General features: G+C 39.9%; 1 protein-coding gene across 3 annotated transcripts in view; it reads left to right on the top strand.

Moving 5' to 3' along the window:
* Window positions 1-6,138: 6,138 nt before the first annotated feature.
* The window catches only part of LOC108606312 (protein kinase shaggy), a 37,814-nt gene continuing 26,133 nt past the window's right edge, over window positions 6,139-17,819 (top strand). Inside the window, exon 1 of one of the 3 annotated variants that reach the window (XM_033294486.1) lies at window positions 6,139-6,521. In XM_033294486.1, the coding sequence (XP_033150377.1) occupies window positions 6,437-6,521 (85 nt within the window). In that variant the 5' untranslated portion in view covers window positions 6,139-6,436. Of the gene's footprint in view, window positions 6,522-9,746; window positions 10,121-11,390; window positions 11,544-17,819 lie in introns of those variants that run through there. The other 2 variants (XM_033294487.1, XM_033294488.1) reach the window with 2 other exon arrangements.

Raw genomic sequence — 17,819 nt, 5'->3', positions numbered from 1 at the left:
TGAGCTGTTTACCTCAAGTTTCGCTTGTAAAAGTATAGAACGTGTGCCATCTAGGAGCTGCAGGTTATAATATTTTTTGTTTTAGTGAACTATATTTTTGGCATTATATAAACTGGCCTGAATATCAATTTGGTGCTAGTCGCCTGTTGCTCCACACGGTTGGAAATATCGTGTCACACAAAACATATCGGAACTAATCAGCATCAGTCCCACACCTGCTGTGCGTGACTCGCTCTAATGTCATGACAGAGTGAGAGCTGGCACACTAACTAACTCTCTCTTTTCACGTTAAATTCCTCTATGTCTAGCTCACTTTTTTCTTTGTTGTATGCACAATTGCTGAGCATGCGTTTACTTTTGCATATTGTTCGGGGACCAGCATTTCTAATACATAATACGCATACTGAGACGCTACAGCTGAATAGGATAACTGACGCGGTGTAACGCATGAATTTCACTTTCTTTATTCAGTTATGCCTGTAATATCGACTGTTAAGGTAGTGAGATGCCATTTACACGACTGTTGTGTTGTTCGTTTGAATTGTTTGTTGTTTGGGATTATGCCACTATGCAGCGTCCGCATTCAGCGGCCCCAAGTCTATATATGCCTAAAAACGTTTCTGACAAGATTCCAAAACTATGACCCAATCGTACATCGGGTGAGTGCCTTTTTTGTCGCCTGAATAATAAAGATTACGCAAAAAGTTAGTTAGATAAAAACGCATAATACACAAGATACAGCAGCAACTGTGTGCCAAATTGCAACAAATACTACTAACTATCAATCAATGTGTGTGTGCATGTGTGTAGTGTGAGTGTGTGTGTGTGAATAGCGAAAGTAATTAGAACCACAAAAAAAAAGAAAAGAAAAAAAAACTAAAAACCGCAGCAAGCGCAATTTAAATTTACAAAAACTGAAGCAAAAACCAATAGAAATAGCAGCGAGAAGTGTTGAGCGTGAAGAAGCAGCGCGCATAGGTAGAGCGAATAAAAAATGTAATAAAGGAAATTCGAAACTTGGCAAAACGCAACAAAGGTGCCCAATGAATTTCTGTGCTACAGTGCCGCAAATAATTAAACAATTGTAGACGATTCCAACCGAAATATTAAAAAGTATCTTGTATGAATTTCTTTTGTACTAACAGCGTTTTTTTTTTCTCACAAGAAACGAAAAAGTATATACGGAAGCAAGGTGTATAGCAAACGAAAAAAAGGCAACGGCAGCGCGACCCCGCTCTCTTGCTCACTCACTCGCTCGCTAACACGCTCTCCGCGTGTTTGTGTGTGTGCGTGTGTTGTGTGTATGTATATGTGTCGCTACGTGTTTAGTGTGCGTGTGCGTAAGGCGACGGCGACAGCAGCAGCAGCAGTAGCTAAAAGAAAGCATTAAAGAAAATATGTGAAAAAGAAATGAGAGAAATGCTAGCAGCGCAAAAAACCGAAAGAAAATGAATACATATGTACATATGTACATGGCGCATATACATATAAAGAATTTCCATTTAAAGTAAATATTTTTTTTTTGCTGCCTTGCTTAAAACAAAAATTGTTTGCAGCATGCACACACATACACTGACGTTGTTCTTCTTTTTTTTTTTTGTTCGTAATGCAAAAGAACAAATTGCGTTACACAAGCGCCCCTTAAACCGTCGCCGCCTCCACAGCCTTGAGAGTGTGGCGTGTTATGTATATATGTGTGTGTGTGTGGTGAGAACAAGTGCCTTAATCAGCTTGCTTGCTTGTGTGTGTGAGTGAGTGAGCGAGCTTGTGTACGTGTGTTCATGCGGTATAGATACGTATATACAATACATATACATAGACGTATATACACATGTTCTATTTATTTAACTATGTGCATATATAAAAAAAACAAAATGCCTTTTTTTTACATTTTTTTAAGTGCTACTAAATTATTAAGCAATGTTTTAAAATCAGTTCACTGAGCTAAGCCGCCACGCCTCCCCCCTGCCACCAGCAGCAGCACCACCACCACCCACATAACACAGTGGTGCATATTTAATTGCAGTCTGCCCCAATACACAAATGGAATGTAAAATAGCTCTGGGCATGCAAATCAGCTGTTTCAAGTAAAAACAAGAAGAAATGCATAAAAATAACTATAATGCATTATAGGCTTAAATCCATTTCGCAAGTGTATGTGTGTGTTTGTGCTTGTGTACCACTGTGCAGCGAGCACTGCGCATACGCTGGGCTCAATGTGCAACGAACGCGCTCTGCAAAAGGAAGTTTAATTAAATAAAAAAAATGCTATGCAAAAAGCACTAAACTGTGCGCTGTGTCATGCTCACACACACTAACAAGCACACACACACACATGCATGTGTGTTGCATTTGCAACTAAAGCAAATAGTTTGCTTGGCAACGAGCCGAACGCTTTGGCGGCTGTTATTATATTAGTGACTAGGACTAGGGGTTGGCAGCAGCAGCTGTTTAGTTGCTGCAACTGTATTGGTATGTGTGTGTTTTGTCCTTCGCCTGCGCGTGACATTCCAATACTTTGGGCTTTGTACACAAATTTTTGCAAGCCGCAAATTGTTATATCGATTATTCTCACACTAGTAGCTAGCGCTCTCTCTAATACTCACCAAATGTTTGGGTGTATGTGTGTGTGACTTTTTTTAGGGCTTAACATTGCGCATCGATTGCCGCCTCGCCGTGTCAGTGTTGTAAAGCAGCACTAGTTGCGCCCATTGCAGCACTAGCGTTAGTTCTATTTTTTTTTTTTTTTGTTCGTACCGACGCGACACGCAAACAGCCCAAAGTAATAACCAAGAGCAACAGCAGCCAGCCGCAGCCAGAGAAAAATGTAAACTGAGTAAATCGCAGCAGTTGCTGTTGACGAAGTCGACAACGATCTGACGCAAATTGAACGCAGTTGATGCTTGAGCGTCCTTTGGCTCGTTAGTTGCACACGCACACACACACAGAGACAGTTATTTACGCAAATCGAAGCATTTCATTTCATTTGCTTAGTTCGCAAAGAGTTGCTGCGGTTGTTCTGCCTTACATAATTCGACTGCAGTGACAATAACGCGATTTGCAAAACGCGCGCGTTGCCTGCGTCCGGTCCGTCCCTTCATCTGTGTGTGCGTCACGTGTGCGGCGCGCGTGTGTGTGTGTGGGCGCTCAAGCGGTTTGCTAAGCTTGCCGGCATTAGCAGCAACAAATTCGCAGGGATTCGTCCTGCTGACTGCTGCTGGGGCTGCTATTGACGCCCGCCGCTCTAGAGTTGGGCTAACTCATATGCAGGTGCATCAAATTGTGCAACGAACGTTAATCCGCTCATCCTTGAAATTCATCATATACGCACGAGTTAAGAAACTTGTTGGGGGGGCGGCAACTTTTAGATAAAAATAAAATACCATGGTCAATGTCAAATGCAGGCGCTGCTTTCTTCTTCTTGTTGCTTAGTAAATTTAACTATGACGCTGACGCTTTCTTATTTGTCACGCAAGCTCTTTAACTTTACGTACAAAGCGTGAGTGAGTGTGTGTGTGTTGTTATCGATAAGTATTGTTACTTGGTATCTGCTGATAGAATTCATTTCATTTAGCATTGTTAAAAACAAACACAAAACACAAACACTTGCATTTAAATATATTACATTAGTCATACTATGCTGCGATAAGATTATGCTACTATCTTCAGCAGCATAAAATACACTAGTCTACAAAATTTAGTAGCATTTGCTTGCTCTTGAAATTATGTAGCACGCTTTTTGCCGTTTTAGCGCTATCCAGATCTTGCCTAATGTCAAATTTCTTTATATACTTGAGTTTTGTTCAGCGTGGGCGCGTGTGTCAATAAATAAAGAAACTAAAAATACGCCAAAATGCTGTTGAGTAGAATAATAAGGCGAAAGAGAATGTGGGAGAGCGTGTGCTCTCTATATCGAAAAATATTTCAAAGAATATGACGTGCACACAAAGGCGTCGCTAGAATCAAACCAAGCGTGCTACACCCCCGCAGACGCCCCACCAACCGCTTTCAAACTTTGGCAGCAGTTGACAAAAAAACACGCAACTAGGCCAAAAACACACGCACACACATACATGTGTAGGCAGCGCTTTTGCTCTCGAATGTGTGCGTGGGTGTGTGGGCCAGGAAACAAGCTAGGAAGGATTGCAATTTGTCTGCCCACGTTGTTTTATTTAATGCAATTAAGCAATTCAAATACAGCTATCTCGCTCGCACACGCCAATTTGTTTGCCAAACGTGCGACACTCTCTAACCTTGAGAGCGAGCGAGGAGAGAGTCTGAGTGAGGAGCAGCAAATTTATTTTAGTTGGCATTGCATACTATGCGGAGTCGTCTCCATCATCCTTTGACCATTTTCGCTGTGGCTCACACGGCTCTCACTTTCTTATTTTTGGCATTTTAATTTGTCGCCTGGTACATTATTTTGGCGCCACACAGCGTTGCCAGACTGCACAAATTCTAATCGATCTAATAATCGATAGCGCAATATTTGGCAACAAACGACGAGAGCTAACTAAAAATTCATGTTAAGAGCGCTTTGAAGTGACCTTTGCTTGATTATGTGTTGACCGAATTTGGAATAAACCCAATTGAATGAATGAGCTCACACACACACACATGCTAACTTCAAGCCCTTTATTTTTTTTTTTTTTTTTTTTTTTTGACATTGCCGCAGTTAGTAATGTTTTGTGGGTCAAACCGACTGCCGCATGACGACACGACGACGGCGAAAAGCGTCTCCAACGTCATCGTAAGACTTAAGAATTATAGCAATCAAACTGGCGCAGAAAGGGGAGAGGCAGGGGCAGCTAGACTTGTGCAAAGAGAGAGGTCATCGTCATTATTCATTTAGCTGACATTTTTGCTGCGCTTGAAATAAATTCAAGCAGCGCCCAAAACTTTTACCAACCCAAAATTTATTGCTTATGCACAAGCTATATAAAAAAAAAACTATAAGGCAAATAAATTACAAGTGAGCACTGCAGCGAGAGAGTGAGAGAGAGAGAGAGAGTGAGTGATTTGATATATTAGCAAGCATGTTTGTGTTTAAAAAAATAAACAAAATAGTTGCAAATACAATAAAGCAGCATACGCTATTTATTTATTTTTCCAGTGTATGTCACTCCCCCCGCCCGTTGTCTGCTGTGCTAGTTAATTTCAAATGGTGTCATTGTCAAAGCGTAACTTGTAACTTGCTTAGCAGCATAATTTTTGTTATATATACTATGATTTATTTTGATTATGCATGTGTACAGACGCTAAGCTGGCTTATGTAAGCTTAAGAGCGCATTAGAGCGAGAGATAGAGAGAGAGAGCAAGAGATAAGAACTGTCAGCTGTTTGAAATGAGGTCAAATTTATGGTGGCTTATATTTTAAACAGCCACGCCCTGAAACTCAACACTCCCAAAATTTGAATGCAAAACTGACCTAAACTACACACACACACACAGCACAACGCACAGCAAATGCTTCAAAAAAAATAACTGTTAAAGCAAAAGAGAGTGACAGGCGAGCGCAAAGAGCAAGCAAACATAACCACAGGTAGCAAGAACAACAGCAAGTAAAAGAAGAAGAGCGCCAGCAGCATAGCTTAGCAATGCGATTATTGAACTCCGTATGGCTTTGTGACAAGATAAATTGAAATCATAAAAAGCACGTCAATGCGCACAGCATGTGGGTGAGCTAGCATAGCAAAAGAGAGGGAGAGAGCGTAAGAGCGAGAGCGAAAGAGAGTGCAGGCAGGCAAGCAAAAAGTATGTGAAGCAATGCGTGGGATGCTGTTTGGGGCTGTTAAAACAAAACACGTGATATTCATAACTGCTGTTTGTTGTGCTTTCTTTTATTTCTATTTCTTATCCTGCTGCGTGCACAAAATGCATCGAAATGCTGTAAACACACATTTTTTTTCACATTTTTTTCTTGTCATAGACACATATTGAACAGTGACAGTTTGCTAACCAATTGACAAGTGTTGTGTGCTGTGTGTGAATAAAAACAAAAACGAAATCAATGAAAACTATGCAAAGCTGCTAAAATACAAATTTATTATAAACAAATTGTGGCTACGTCGTCGTGTCTGCAGCAGCAGCAGCGAGCGCAACAACAACAACAAGAGCAGCTCGAGATTCGATTGTAAATTAATTAACAATTATCGCAGACGGAGGAGCTGAAAAGAAATCAACCATAAAACTGAACTTTAAGTACAAAAAGAAGAGAAAGAGAGAGAGAGAGAGAGGCGCAGCAGCGTGCGTGTGTGTGAGTCTTTAAAACAAGAAGAAGAAGAACGCCACAAACTGAGGCCCCCCTTGCCCCAAGCACAAGCACAACCACCCAAGCCTGAGAGTGTGAGAGCCAGCGAGTAAGCGAGAGCGAGAGCGTGCGTGAGCGAGAGCGTGTCTGTGTGTGTGTGCCTCTAGGAGCAGCGTTGTGTCCACCATGAGCGGTCGTCCAAGAACCTCCTCCTTTGCCGAGGGCAACAAACAGTCACCGAGCCTGGTACTGGGCGGCGTCAAAACTTGCAGTAAGTACTTGAACTTCAATTACCTATCTGAGAATTAAATCGCATTGAATTGCTATGACGTCGGTCACGTATTCAAAAGATTTTGCCAAGTCTCTAATCTGCAAAATGTAAACTGGCAGCAAGTGCAGGCTTAGGTCTAAATATTAATAGCATAAGGCGCTTAACTGTTTGCTTTGTAAGTTTGTAATTGAAAGTGCAAGTTCCGTTATGTCAGACTGGCTTATTCAAATTAAAAAGAAATTCAATTTAGTGCATCGATTTGCATCGTTTATCGAACTGCTTATCGCTGATTAGAGTTCATCTTGTTCGTTTACAGTAAAACTATATTTAATGCCTAAAACATTTGAGTTGGGCTTATTCTAATATCAAATTCAAATTTAATGCATCGATTTGTATTCTTGAGCTCACAATTAGATTTATCGAACTGATTAAAGTTCATCTAATACATTTTGTTAAATTTATATCTTTCAAGTTCTTCAATTCAAATAAAAGTTTATTTACTGCTTGAAACAATTACAATTATAAGATTCGAGATTAAACAGAAAATCGAGTTTACTGAATCGATTCTTATCGTTTATTATTAATTGTAGTACTGCTGCTTAGCTTAGTCGTTCATTTTTATTGAAAAAGTTCATTAAAAGCTGTACTAATTTCATTTGATTTCTTACTTAAATTTAGTTAGTTGTGCTAAATGACCTAGATAATTTGCACTATGTACCTATACATGTGTTCCAATTTTATAGCGAATGAGATCATAGTTTGAGCTTGAACTAACTGCATATTGCTGGACTCTCTAAATAATTGAAACAAGTGAATCATGTAATAACTTTAACTAAAACTGCTGACCCCATTTGATTCTTGCAATTGATTGAACAACAATTTAATTGTCAATGTATTTACTATCAGCTATATTACCTAATAACTATATTCAGCTACATTATATTCCCACATAATCTGTATTTGTTTTCAATTATTTGGTAGCAACTTTTTCAAGCATTTATATGTATATTGACGCTGAACCGTTTATTATTGCTATAATGACCCATAAAAGTGAATTATGAAAAGTACTGTCAATGCCGTAAAAGTTGATTCATAGCTGACAAATGAAGCGCCAAGCGTCAAGCACAAGCGCCAAGTGCAAGCGGTTGCCAAAACTGATAACAAACAACAGTGAAGTAAAGTATTGAGAATTGAGAGCTCCCGCGCGCGCGCGTGTGTGTGTGTGGTATTGGCTAAATTGTTATCAGGCAGCGCTTCGCATTTTTTTCGCTTTTAACATGTTATCAACAATCAACTTGTCGATTTACCAAGCACAACAGCTGATTTGAGTATTTTTTTTTTTTTGTTTTTCCAGTGCAGTCCAAGCGCTGCACCTGGAAACAGCTGCTAATGAACGAGAGCTGCTTCTTCACCCCGTCCGTTGCGTCTTAACCTTTCGTTGGACGCTCTCTCACACTCACTACCTTGCGTGCCTTGCTCTTCTTTTTTAAAAGAGAGCGAGCAGCACTTCGATTATGATCTGCTTATGTGATTTTGTGTGTATGTGTTTGCTTACGTGCGTACGTTGTGTGTATATTTTTTATTGTAGCTTCTTTTGTTGTTGATGATTGGAAATTGCGTTCTTGCATTTGCGCCTATTTTGAGAATGCTATAAAGAGCGTACAATTTTTTTTAAAACAATGTAGCTAGCGATCGTTTGCTCTTTAACGCCCAGCTTCATTTCAGAATTTGTTCAATTGTTGGCTAGCAGGGGGCAAGGAAAGAAAAAAGTTCAATCGATTTCACACAGATACACACAAATATACATATACAAACAAATTGCTTACTCACCACAGTTACCGCTCTCGCTCTGCCTCTCATGCTCTCGCCCTGTGCCTAGTTGCAAAATTTGCTTTGCTCGCTTATGTGTGTGTATGTATGCATGTGTGTGTGTGTGTGTGTGTGGGGGGCACAGTGGTGCAATGCCGGTCACGTACATAACGACAACGACCCCACTGTACACAGTATAAGGTGGATGGCATGCATGCGGCAGCAGCAGCGAATGTTTGCGGCTCTGCTCTTAGTGCCGCTGCTGTGTCTGTTGCGCACCAAAAAATTTTCATTCCAATACACACACACGCCACCGCATGGTGGACCGACACGACGCGCATGCCAGCACAGCGAATTCAGCACACAGACACACACACAAACTCATATATATGTATGTATACAGCAAGTTTCACCTCGCACGACCTGCCTGTCTGCTGCCAGCGGTGACAGCTCTCTTTTGCTTGCCAGAGCGCTCTCTCAATTTCATAGGCTCGCTCAACTAACAGTGCGGCCCAGTCAGCTAATTAGCACGCTAGCAAACAGCTATAGCTTTTTATTAGATTTCAAGCCATGGCAAGCATAACTAAATGCATAGTAAAAATAAGACATTTGTGCGCTGTATATTTAAACAACATACGCTAACTTTGTTTATTAAATAATTTTGTCATAATGCTTATACGACTACTAATTAAGTTAGCCTGGCCTTTTTCACGCCAATATGATCGTCAGCACTGCTGGCTTAGTCGCTCTTCGCTTTGATTTTCGCCGCAATATTCGCCGCTGCGGCTGCATACTGAATGTGTATAGCTGTGTGTGTTTGGCGAGTTGGAATTGCCGTTGCCGTTGCCATTGCCGTTTGGTTTGGCTCGTGTTTGTATTTAATTTCTCGCTCTGGCCGTTTTCAGTAGTACGACATACGTTGAAGTAACGCTGAGAACGACGTCAAACATCAAACGTTAAACGCTACCACAGACCTGAAAAGCACGCGCGCGTTCTCCAAAACTTCACTTGCATTGCAATATTTTGTTAAATTTTTTATATGTGCTGCATTGTTCTTAAACATTTATAGTTCTATAAACGACAACATGTGCGGTACGTTCAATGGGAATGTGTGAAAATCACCGGAAAATAATTGGCATTGGCAGTGTGCAGTGTGAACAAATCGTGCCAGCGCCCAACGGGTTGCAATCTACCTCACTCTCGCTCTCGCTTGCTCTCACACACACGCGCGACGACGACGAGTCTCTCTCTTGAGTGCTTGTTCTTGTTGTGTTCGCTGCTGCTGCCTGCCTGCCTGCTTGCTGCTGCGCTGCGCTGCTGCTGCTGCTGTTCTTGGCATGAGAGCGTGACGTTCTTGTACAACACTATTACAATTACAACAACTATTAAACACATAAAGTAGAAAATAGAAAACTGTGAAGTAAAAACAAAAAAACAACAACTGCAATTACTGGCTGTCACTGGCAACACTGCTGTCATACGCAGAAAGTTCTTGGCCTAGCATAACCAACCATCAACTGTGTAGAACTTTTTAGTAAGGTCACTCTCTCTCTAAACTGCCAACAGCAGGCCCAAAAGTGTAAGAAGCAGCATAAATAGAAGCTTAATCGAAAGCACACAGCAGCAGTGCAGTAAACAACTATAACTGTAACAGATTAGCTGCGCTGCGTTCGCTCGCTCGCTCGCTGCTGCAGAGGCGACGCTGCAAAGCGTTTTCTTCTTCTTTCGCTTCTACTGTTGGCTGCTGAAGGTGACAAGCATGTTGATCAATCGCGGCTCTCTGCAAGAAGGTAAATTAGCTAAAACACAATTAATTAATTGCTAAAAAAAAAAAAACATACAAAACAACGCATTTAAGTTTAAGCGCGTACGTGCCCTTAGTCTCGCTCTATCTCACACTCTGTGCGCGTGTGTGTGTGTGTGTGTGTGTGTATTCTTGCTTTGAATCGATCTCTCGCTTGCTCTTTGCTCATGCTGTAAATCTAGCGAATGCAACTAAAATCAAATTCAATTAACGCTTATTAAGCAACTGCACAACGAAAGAGAGGGAGAGAGTGAGAGAGTGAGAGAGAGAGAGAGAGCGGGGGCAAGGGTAAGAGACGGGGCACACACAGGTGTTGAGTGCTGCCTTTTTGTATTAATTTTGTGCAGTGTAAAGAGCGAACTAAAAGAAATTGAAGGCTAGCTAGATTTATTCTACATACATATCATATTACATAGGGACATGGGCTAAACTAATGCCAAATGCCAGTTGAAAACTAAAATTAATAAACTTCTATTTCTCGCTCTTTTCAAACTCACTCTCTTCATTCGATTAATGCTGCTCATGCTACTATTACTGCTCTTGTTGTTGTTATTGCTGCGTCATCGATTTTGACGCCGCGCAGTCGGCGCTTGCGTCTTTTAGCGTAAACAAGATAATGACCCACATAGACAGGCGGGGGCGCATACCGAGCGTTAAAGCAAGCGGTACCAATGCACATTTGCGAAAATGTGTACAGCAATTTTATTTGTTGCTGTTGTTGTTCTTGCCTTTATTTGCATAAATATTAAATTTGAATTTATTTTTGTAGTTCGTATCAGTGCGGCGACCCCCAAAACAAAAAAAAACAGCAGCAGACTTTTATTAAATGCGTTTGAGGCATCAACAATTGCCTTGGTGGTTTTAAATAATTTACAAATCAGCAGTTGAACGAACAATTCTTTAATGCAACTCACTCCCTCCCAGTTAAAGCTGTCATATGGCTTGAATTTTTTGTCATCTGCCGTATTTGTTTGTTTTTGGGAATTTACCTAGATTTTTCTTGTCAAAATTCCCAATAAAAAAACAAATATTTTTACCGTCGACCCCAAAGAATCGAACAAAATAACAAAGCTAAACACAGTCACAGTCACTTCTTATATATTTCTAAGTGAATGTCTGCGCGTAGGGGGAAGACGTTAAGCAAAATTTTAACTAACGATCTTTCGAATTAAACAGTAAACGGTAAACAGTGCTTGACAAAAATTTACACATTCACAAAATAGCGTCATCGACAAAAGCCACCAAAACGGCGACCACTCGCTCGGTGAAGCTAAAGGGCGCCGCTCGCGAAGGCGGTGGCGTACCCAAGATCAGCCAATCAGCTTCAATTAAGCCACCGGCTGCTAGTAGCACCATCAAGCATAATTCCACTAAAACTCTGGACAAACATTTTGTGCAGGCATTAACCGGTTAGTCTAAAAGATAGATTCAAAGGCATCGCTTCAAAACATATATATAAAACACTTTTCTGTATTATTACTAATTGCAATTTCAACTTTTGTCTCTTTCTAGGTAAGTTGACAAACCATTAAACGATTTTATAATCTCTACTACAACTTTAAGTATTTCGAAATGAGCGCGGGTAAGCAATGAAAGTATAATATATAATATATTATACTATATATGGTATAGTATAAAGTATAGCTAATGCAAATCTAATGCATAATCTGTATCTTCAGTCTATATCGATTGCACATACTTTTAAAAATTAGGATGGTTTCATATTGTTGTATGTAAATGATTTCGTATTAGAAGCATTAAAAAATAAACATATAGTAGATAAGATAGGTAATTTGTGAAACCACTAACGATCTTATAAAAAGTAAAATCGTAGAAAAGAAACAAAATTTTTTTATTCTTAAAGTTGTGAAATTGAAATTTTTATGAGTATCAATAGAGTACAAATTAAGATAGTTTCCTTTTAATTCTGTTTTTTTTTTACTGTAAAGTTATCAAATAGTTTGACAATGAGCATATTATTCATTTAGAAAGAATAAAAAATTTCTGTAATTCACTTCCACATACAGAATTACTTTGAGAATTAAATTAAAATTTGATTTTTTTTTGCTGTGGGAAAAGTAAATAACTATTTCAGGTAATCAAGAATTTTGCCATTTTTAACCATTTTAAGTGAAGTATTTCGGAATCTTATGTTTATTTATTGTCGAATAGCGTACAGTGCTTGTTCAGGATTTTTCATCATTATGCTGAGAAGCTTGATACACTTTTATAGCTTGGTCAAAATTTTCTTTACTATATAGCTTATATTGGTACCTTGTTGTGTAAGGCACCTTGAAATATTAATTCAATTTAAAACGTGTACCCTTGAGAATAAAACCGTTTGATATTAAATAAATGCCAAAAGGTTTCAATCAAAACATGATGAGATTTCAGGTGCCCTCAGTGCTTTCTCCAGCGTGTTTTGGCTGCCCCAAAAGTAGGCTACAGATTTTCATAAGGTACCCGCGAAGCCATGTGGGGCATGCAACCACAATACGCTGCATACTTTTAGTACAGCTAACCTGAGTGGAACCGTTGAAAACAGTTGAGTGTGGTCAAAAATAAAACAGAGCAGAGCCTAAGCTACAAAATTGAGGGCAAGAAAATTAGTTAATAAATATTTATAAGGAAAGCTTGTAATTGTTTGTTACGCCAATAGTTGTATAAGTTTTTAATACTTTATTGATTCGAAGCCAATTTAACTTCAAGGCAGTTTTGTTTCCTTGAGCTAAGTTTTGTTGTTGTCTGTCTGTTTGGCTGTCTGTCAGTTGCATTGTCGGTCTGATTCACTCACGTTGCATTCAGCATTGGGAGTTGGATTACCTAATAAATGGTTTTGGTTTTGATTGTGACGTCGATTGTCATTGAGACGAAGCGCTGCATAACTTAAATTTGCGTGCACACACACCAATGCAAGTGTATTAATTTACACACATGTATGCGTGTGTGTGTGCACTGAGCTACACATTAACATACTTGTGCACACAGTTAGCATGCAAAATAATAAGAGAGCCAGGCAAGCGTAAAGTGTGAAGAGTGTGAAGCAGCTAGAGTGGGAAGAGCGGGAAGTGCGGGGGGAGCAAAGTACAGCAACAAGAATTTCTAGCGCATGTATTATAAGTTAGCATGTGCTCGTTCTCGCTCTCGCTAAAGCTTGCTCTCGCGCTCACTTATGCTTGCTCACACAGTCGCTCTTGCTCTCACACATACGTACGTTCGTTTGGCAGTGTGTGTGCCGTTTTGGGGGCGCGCTCTTTCGCTCTCCAAATGCGTTGGCTTTTGATTCTCTTGCGCGCTTGCATGTTATGTGTGCTTCGTATTGTGGATCAACTTGCGGTTCTTCGTTCAATGCTCCATGGGGTAAAGCAAGCAAAGCTAAGAAAGCTTGAGTGTAGGGTATGCCAGACTTGAAATTGATTTCAAGCAAATACAGTCATTGTTTAATATAGTTATGGCATTTAATTTATTATACTTCATACTTCACTTTTAGCCTAAGCTTAATTATTGATTGATTTAATTTCTAATGTGTGTACAGCATACCCCATTTGCAGCTTAGCTTGCAGGGTATATGAACAAAAATGTGAATTAAATACAACACGCACACATGTGTGACGCAGCCGTCGCTGCCGCCGTCGCAGTCAACAGCTCCAACAACAACAACAATAATTGCTGTCGCTGCCTTCATATATTTTTTTTTGCTTTTTGCCGCCTGGCCTGGCCCGCGTTGGTTGTTGTGGTGTTTGGGGCTGGCAAGCGGCGGCGGCAGTTTTTAGTTCACTCGCGTTGAATCTACCGAACAGGCGTATACGTACTTTGGCGTCTCGTCTCGTCGTCGTCGTCGTATATCCAAAACATATTTATCGTATTTTCTGTATTAGTAGTAGTTTGTTTTGTTTGTATGTGTGTGTGTTGCCCGTCTTTTTCGGTCGTTTTCATTTCGTCTTTGCATTTCGCTTCGTTACGTCTGACAACCACCCAATTGAAACAAAAACGCAAGACGCGCCCGCGCCCCAACCGCCCAGCCGTCCGCCCGACGGTTTCGCGTCTCATAAATTCACACACATAAATAAATATATACAAAAATAAACATCGAGTGTGCAACACACTAAAGTTTTATCATATAATAATTGTACTCTAATAATTTTCGTGAAGTGAAGTGAAACACAAACCACGCCACGCGTTTTTTTTTTGTAAATTATTTTATATATATTTTTTTGTCTGTGTGTATACAAGTGTGGTAATTGTTTAAATATATAAACGTGTACGTATGTACACATTATTGTAATTATATGCATCAAATATAATCAACATAATTTGTTAATTTTTCAAATTTTTGATCTTCTAAAAATAAGCGATCAGCCACAAAATATATATGCATATATATCAATTTATAGAAAACGTATACGCAATGTGTTAAGTACAAATGCACTGAAGAATATTTTGAGCTTTTAATAAGACGCGAACATATGAACTCTGTGAATGTTGCGAAAGTTCTAGAAAGCGTGCGCTTCAGTCAATGTACGGCGGACCAGCCTCCAAAAAGAAAACCCAGCACTGGCGCTGGCGCTGTGGTTAACCCTAACTCTCAGCCCCCCTCTACCCGGCACATCCCGCCCGCCCGCACTCTCTTCCAACGCTTTCGCTCTATGGCGCTCGCTTCGCGCATTTCACAAAACAATTAAATGAAGAAAAAGCTAAAGAGACTCGAAATTCATCAATGGAAAAGTTTTTTTTTCTTTCTGATTTTTGCAATACTGCTGTCTCGCTCTCACGCCACGCAACAAGTGAGCAAAAAGTCAACGCTGCGCTGCTGCTTCTGCGTCTGCGCGCAGCTTTCGTCTTTGGCCAACAAAGCAGCGACGCAGACGCGCACGCGCTTCTTCAAACCAGTTTTCGTTTCACTCGCTCGCGCTCTTGCTCGCTCGCTCGCACGCTCAGCGTTTTGTTTGAAGCTAAGCTGAGAGCTGAGCTTGCATTTAATTTGCTGGCAAAGTTCTTCTGCCTAGACACTAGGCCAGAGCCCCAGAGCAGTGGACAGAGCTCTAGCTCTAGCTCTACGTGCATGCAATTTCTTATTGACAACTATGTTGGATATATACACTAGCATACATAAGTATGTGCACGGACGGATGGGACGGACGGACTGGCAGGCATGCCTTGGGGCCAAAAGTGAATTATTCATGTTGTTGCTGCTGTCGTCGTTGCCAGTGGAAAATTCCCAAAAAAAATTCGCATGAACTGGGGTCCCATCGTGCCGGCGTTGTCGTCGTCGTCGTCGTTGTTGCTGCTGCTGCTGCTGCTGCTGCTGCCGCCGCCGCCGCCTTTGCCCCCTCTCCCCATACCGGTCCCAGAGGCTTGCCAGCCAGCCAGCCAGCACCACAAGCGTCAAGAGTTAGTCAATGTCTTGTTGCTTATGCGCGCTCTTTCGCTTTAGCTTTTTTATATCGCCTTCTTTTTTTTTTTGTTGCTTTGTTTGCATACAAAAACAGCAACAACAATTATTTTTTGTTTTATAAAAATAGCACAGACGAAAGAAATGTTTGCATACAACAACAACAACAACAAAAGTTTATATTTGTTTGTGTGTGTAAAATTTTAGCATTACTTTGACGTTAGACATGTGCTATGCGCTCTCTCGTTTGCTCTCGCTCTCGCGCCCTCTTTTGCGCGTGCACTCTGTGCGTCAGCGTCAGCGTTGGCGTCGGCGTCGGCGCATCCCCAACGCCAAAATGTGTCAATGGCTCAAGGCAATTTTGCTTATGATCGCTCTAAAGCTTCAGGAAAAGCTCTTGGAGCTTTCTATTAACAAACTCTCTTTTTCACGTGTCTCTTTGCTTAAAAAAAAAACTGAACTGCATATTCAAATTTTTGGTATTTGTGACGCAGTTTGTAACTCGAGCTATTCATTATTAATTAATTCACGTCGTATATTTGTCTACATGACATTTGATTATCCTTTAAATTATTAAACGAACGTTTCATCAAACGTTGCTGCAATTTCTCACGCCCATTTATTGTTGTTGTTGTTATTGTTAGTGCAAACCTGATATAAAATAAATGTTTAATAGCCACGTCAATGTTGCATTAATAAACAATAACAATTACACGTTTTGAATCAACAGCTGTAATTGCGACTTGAATTTAATATACATTCTTAATTAATATTGCAATACGGAATTTTATTACAACCATGTGCTAGTTCAAATTTGTTAATTAAATGTAACTATTTATTTATTCCGGAAATATTAAAAATTTTTCCCTTTCAACTGTCTCTGCTACAGTTCTGTCTACTTTGCATTCGAATTCCAATTCGAATTCCATTGTTTCATTAGATTTGCCATTTGACAAATTGAATCTTTTGCAAGTGTAATTAATTAACAAATTCGCTATAAATTCGCCTGCGGTTGAAAGTCGAATGCACTCTGTGTCTTTTCTATGCTCTTCTTGCTGTTATTGTTGCTATTATTGATTGAATTTATTGTGGCATGGGTGAAAATAATTAACAAGCTAAACGTCAAGTAGAAATGTCACTTGACAGAACTTGATATAGAAGAGAGACAGACGGGAAGAGAGAGGGAGAGGGAAACGAAAGCTTGTTATTGTTATTGTTGCTGTTGCATTATTATTTTTCATTTCGCTTGTTTTTCTTGTTTTTTTTTGTTGTATGTATGCGGAAATTTTTATATGCGAACATTTGTTTTAATTTTATGCAGCAATGTCAAAAATGTTATTGAACTTTAAGGAATCAAAAAACTCGCGATAAAGGCGTTTGTTTTCCTATTTTAATATTATACATATATATGAAAATGTATATATATATATAAAGTCGTGTCTGTAACCTTTTGTGGGCATATTAAATGATATATTGTCAATACTAGTATTGAATGCCTATTAATTTATAAAAGCGATTTGTATTTACAACTTATTCATTCATGAGTCACATTCGTGAGTTTGTTTGCATTTGCTTTTGCGGTTCTTTTATAATTTATTATTAACTGCTGTTGGGTGTTTAGTTTAAGGTCAGCGGCTTAAGCCAGCCAACCACCCTTTCAGCCCACAAACGTCCTTCGTTTGTTATACAAAAACAGCAGCGCGCACCTTGGCGCAAGGCCGTTTTATTTGTGGCGTGGCGTGGCGTTTCGTTTGTGTCGCGAAACTTTTCGAAAGTTTTCTATAAGCCTGTGGAAGTTTGTTTTTAATTTTTCAAACAAAATTTATTATTGATTGATATGGTCGGTGGTCCAGGTTAATGGCTTACGGCCTTGGCTTTCAAAGCAATAAAAACTGTGCTCAAAAGTTTCTAAAAACCAATCCAGTCTTTTTTGCTTGCCGTCCGTCCGTTTATCTAGCTGTCTGGTATACTTTGGTCCACCGGATGCTGATGAAATTGTTGCTGCTGTTGGGTCAACAATCAAGCCGAAAATATCTACAAATATTCATATTTATAACTCAATTAGCAAGCGGTATTGGCTATTTTTGTTTGCACTATTTACTCGGCTCACTCCCCCACGCTTTTGCTTGGGCTATGTCTTCAGCCTTAAGCTTGACTCTGGCGCGTGGCTTCAGATTTTCAAATTGTCACATGATCACATAAATTGGCCCATTTGGAACGTGTGAAATGGAACAGCAAATTTCTGGGTGCTGCACCCTTGATTAGCGTACTGGGCCGAATCATAACGCAATTT

This window comes from Drosophila busckii, chromosome X (assembly GCF_011750605.1).
Source record: "Drosophila busckii strain San Diego stock center, stock number 13000-0081.31 chromosome X, ASM1175060v1, whole genome shotgun sequence".
NCBI lineage: Eukaryota > Metazoa > Arthropoda > Insecta > Diptera > Drosophilidae > Drosophila > Drosophila busckii.
Note: the sequence above shows the minus strand (reverse complement) of the source record. Positions and strands in the feature narration are given on the sequence as shown.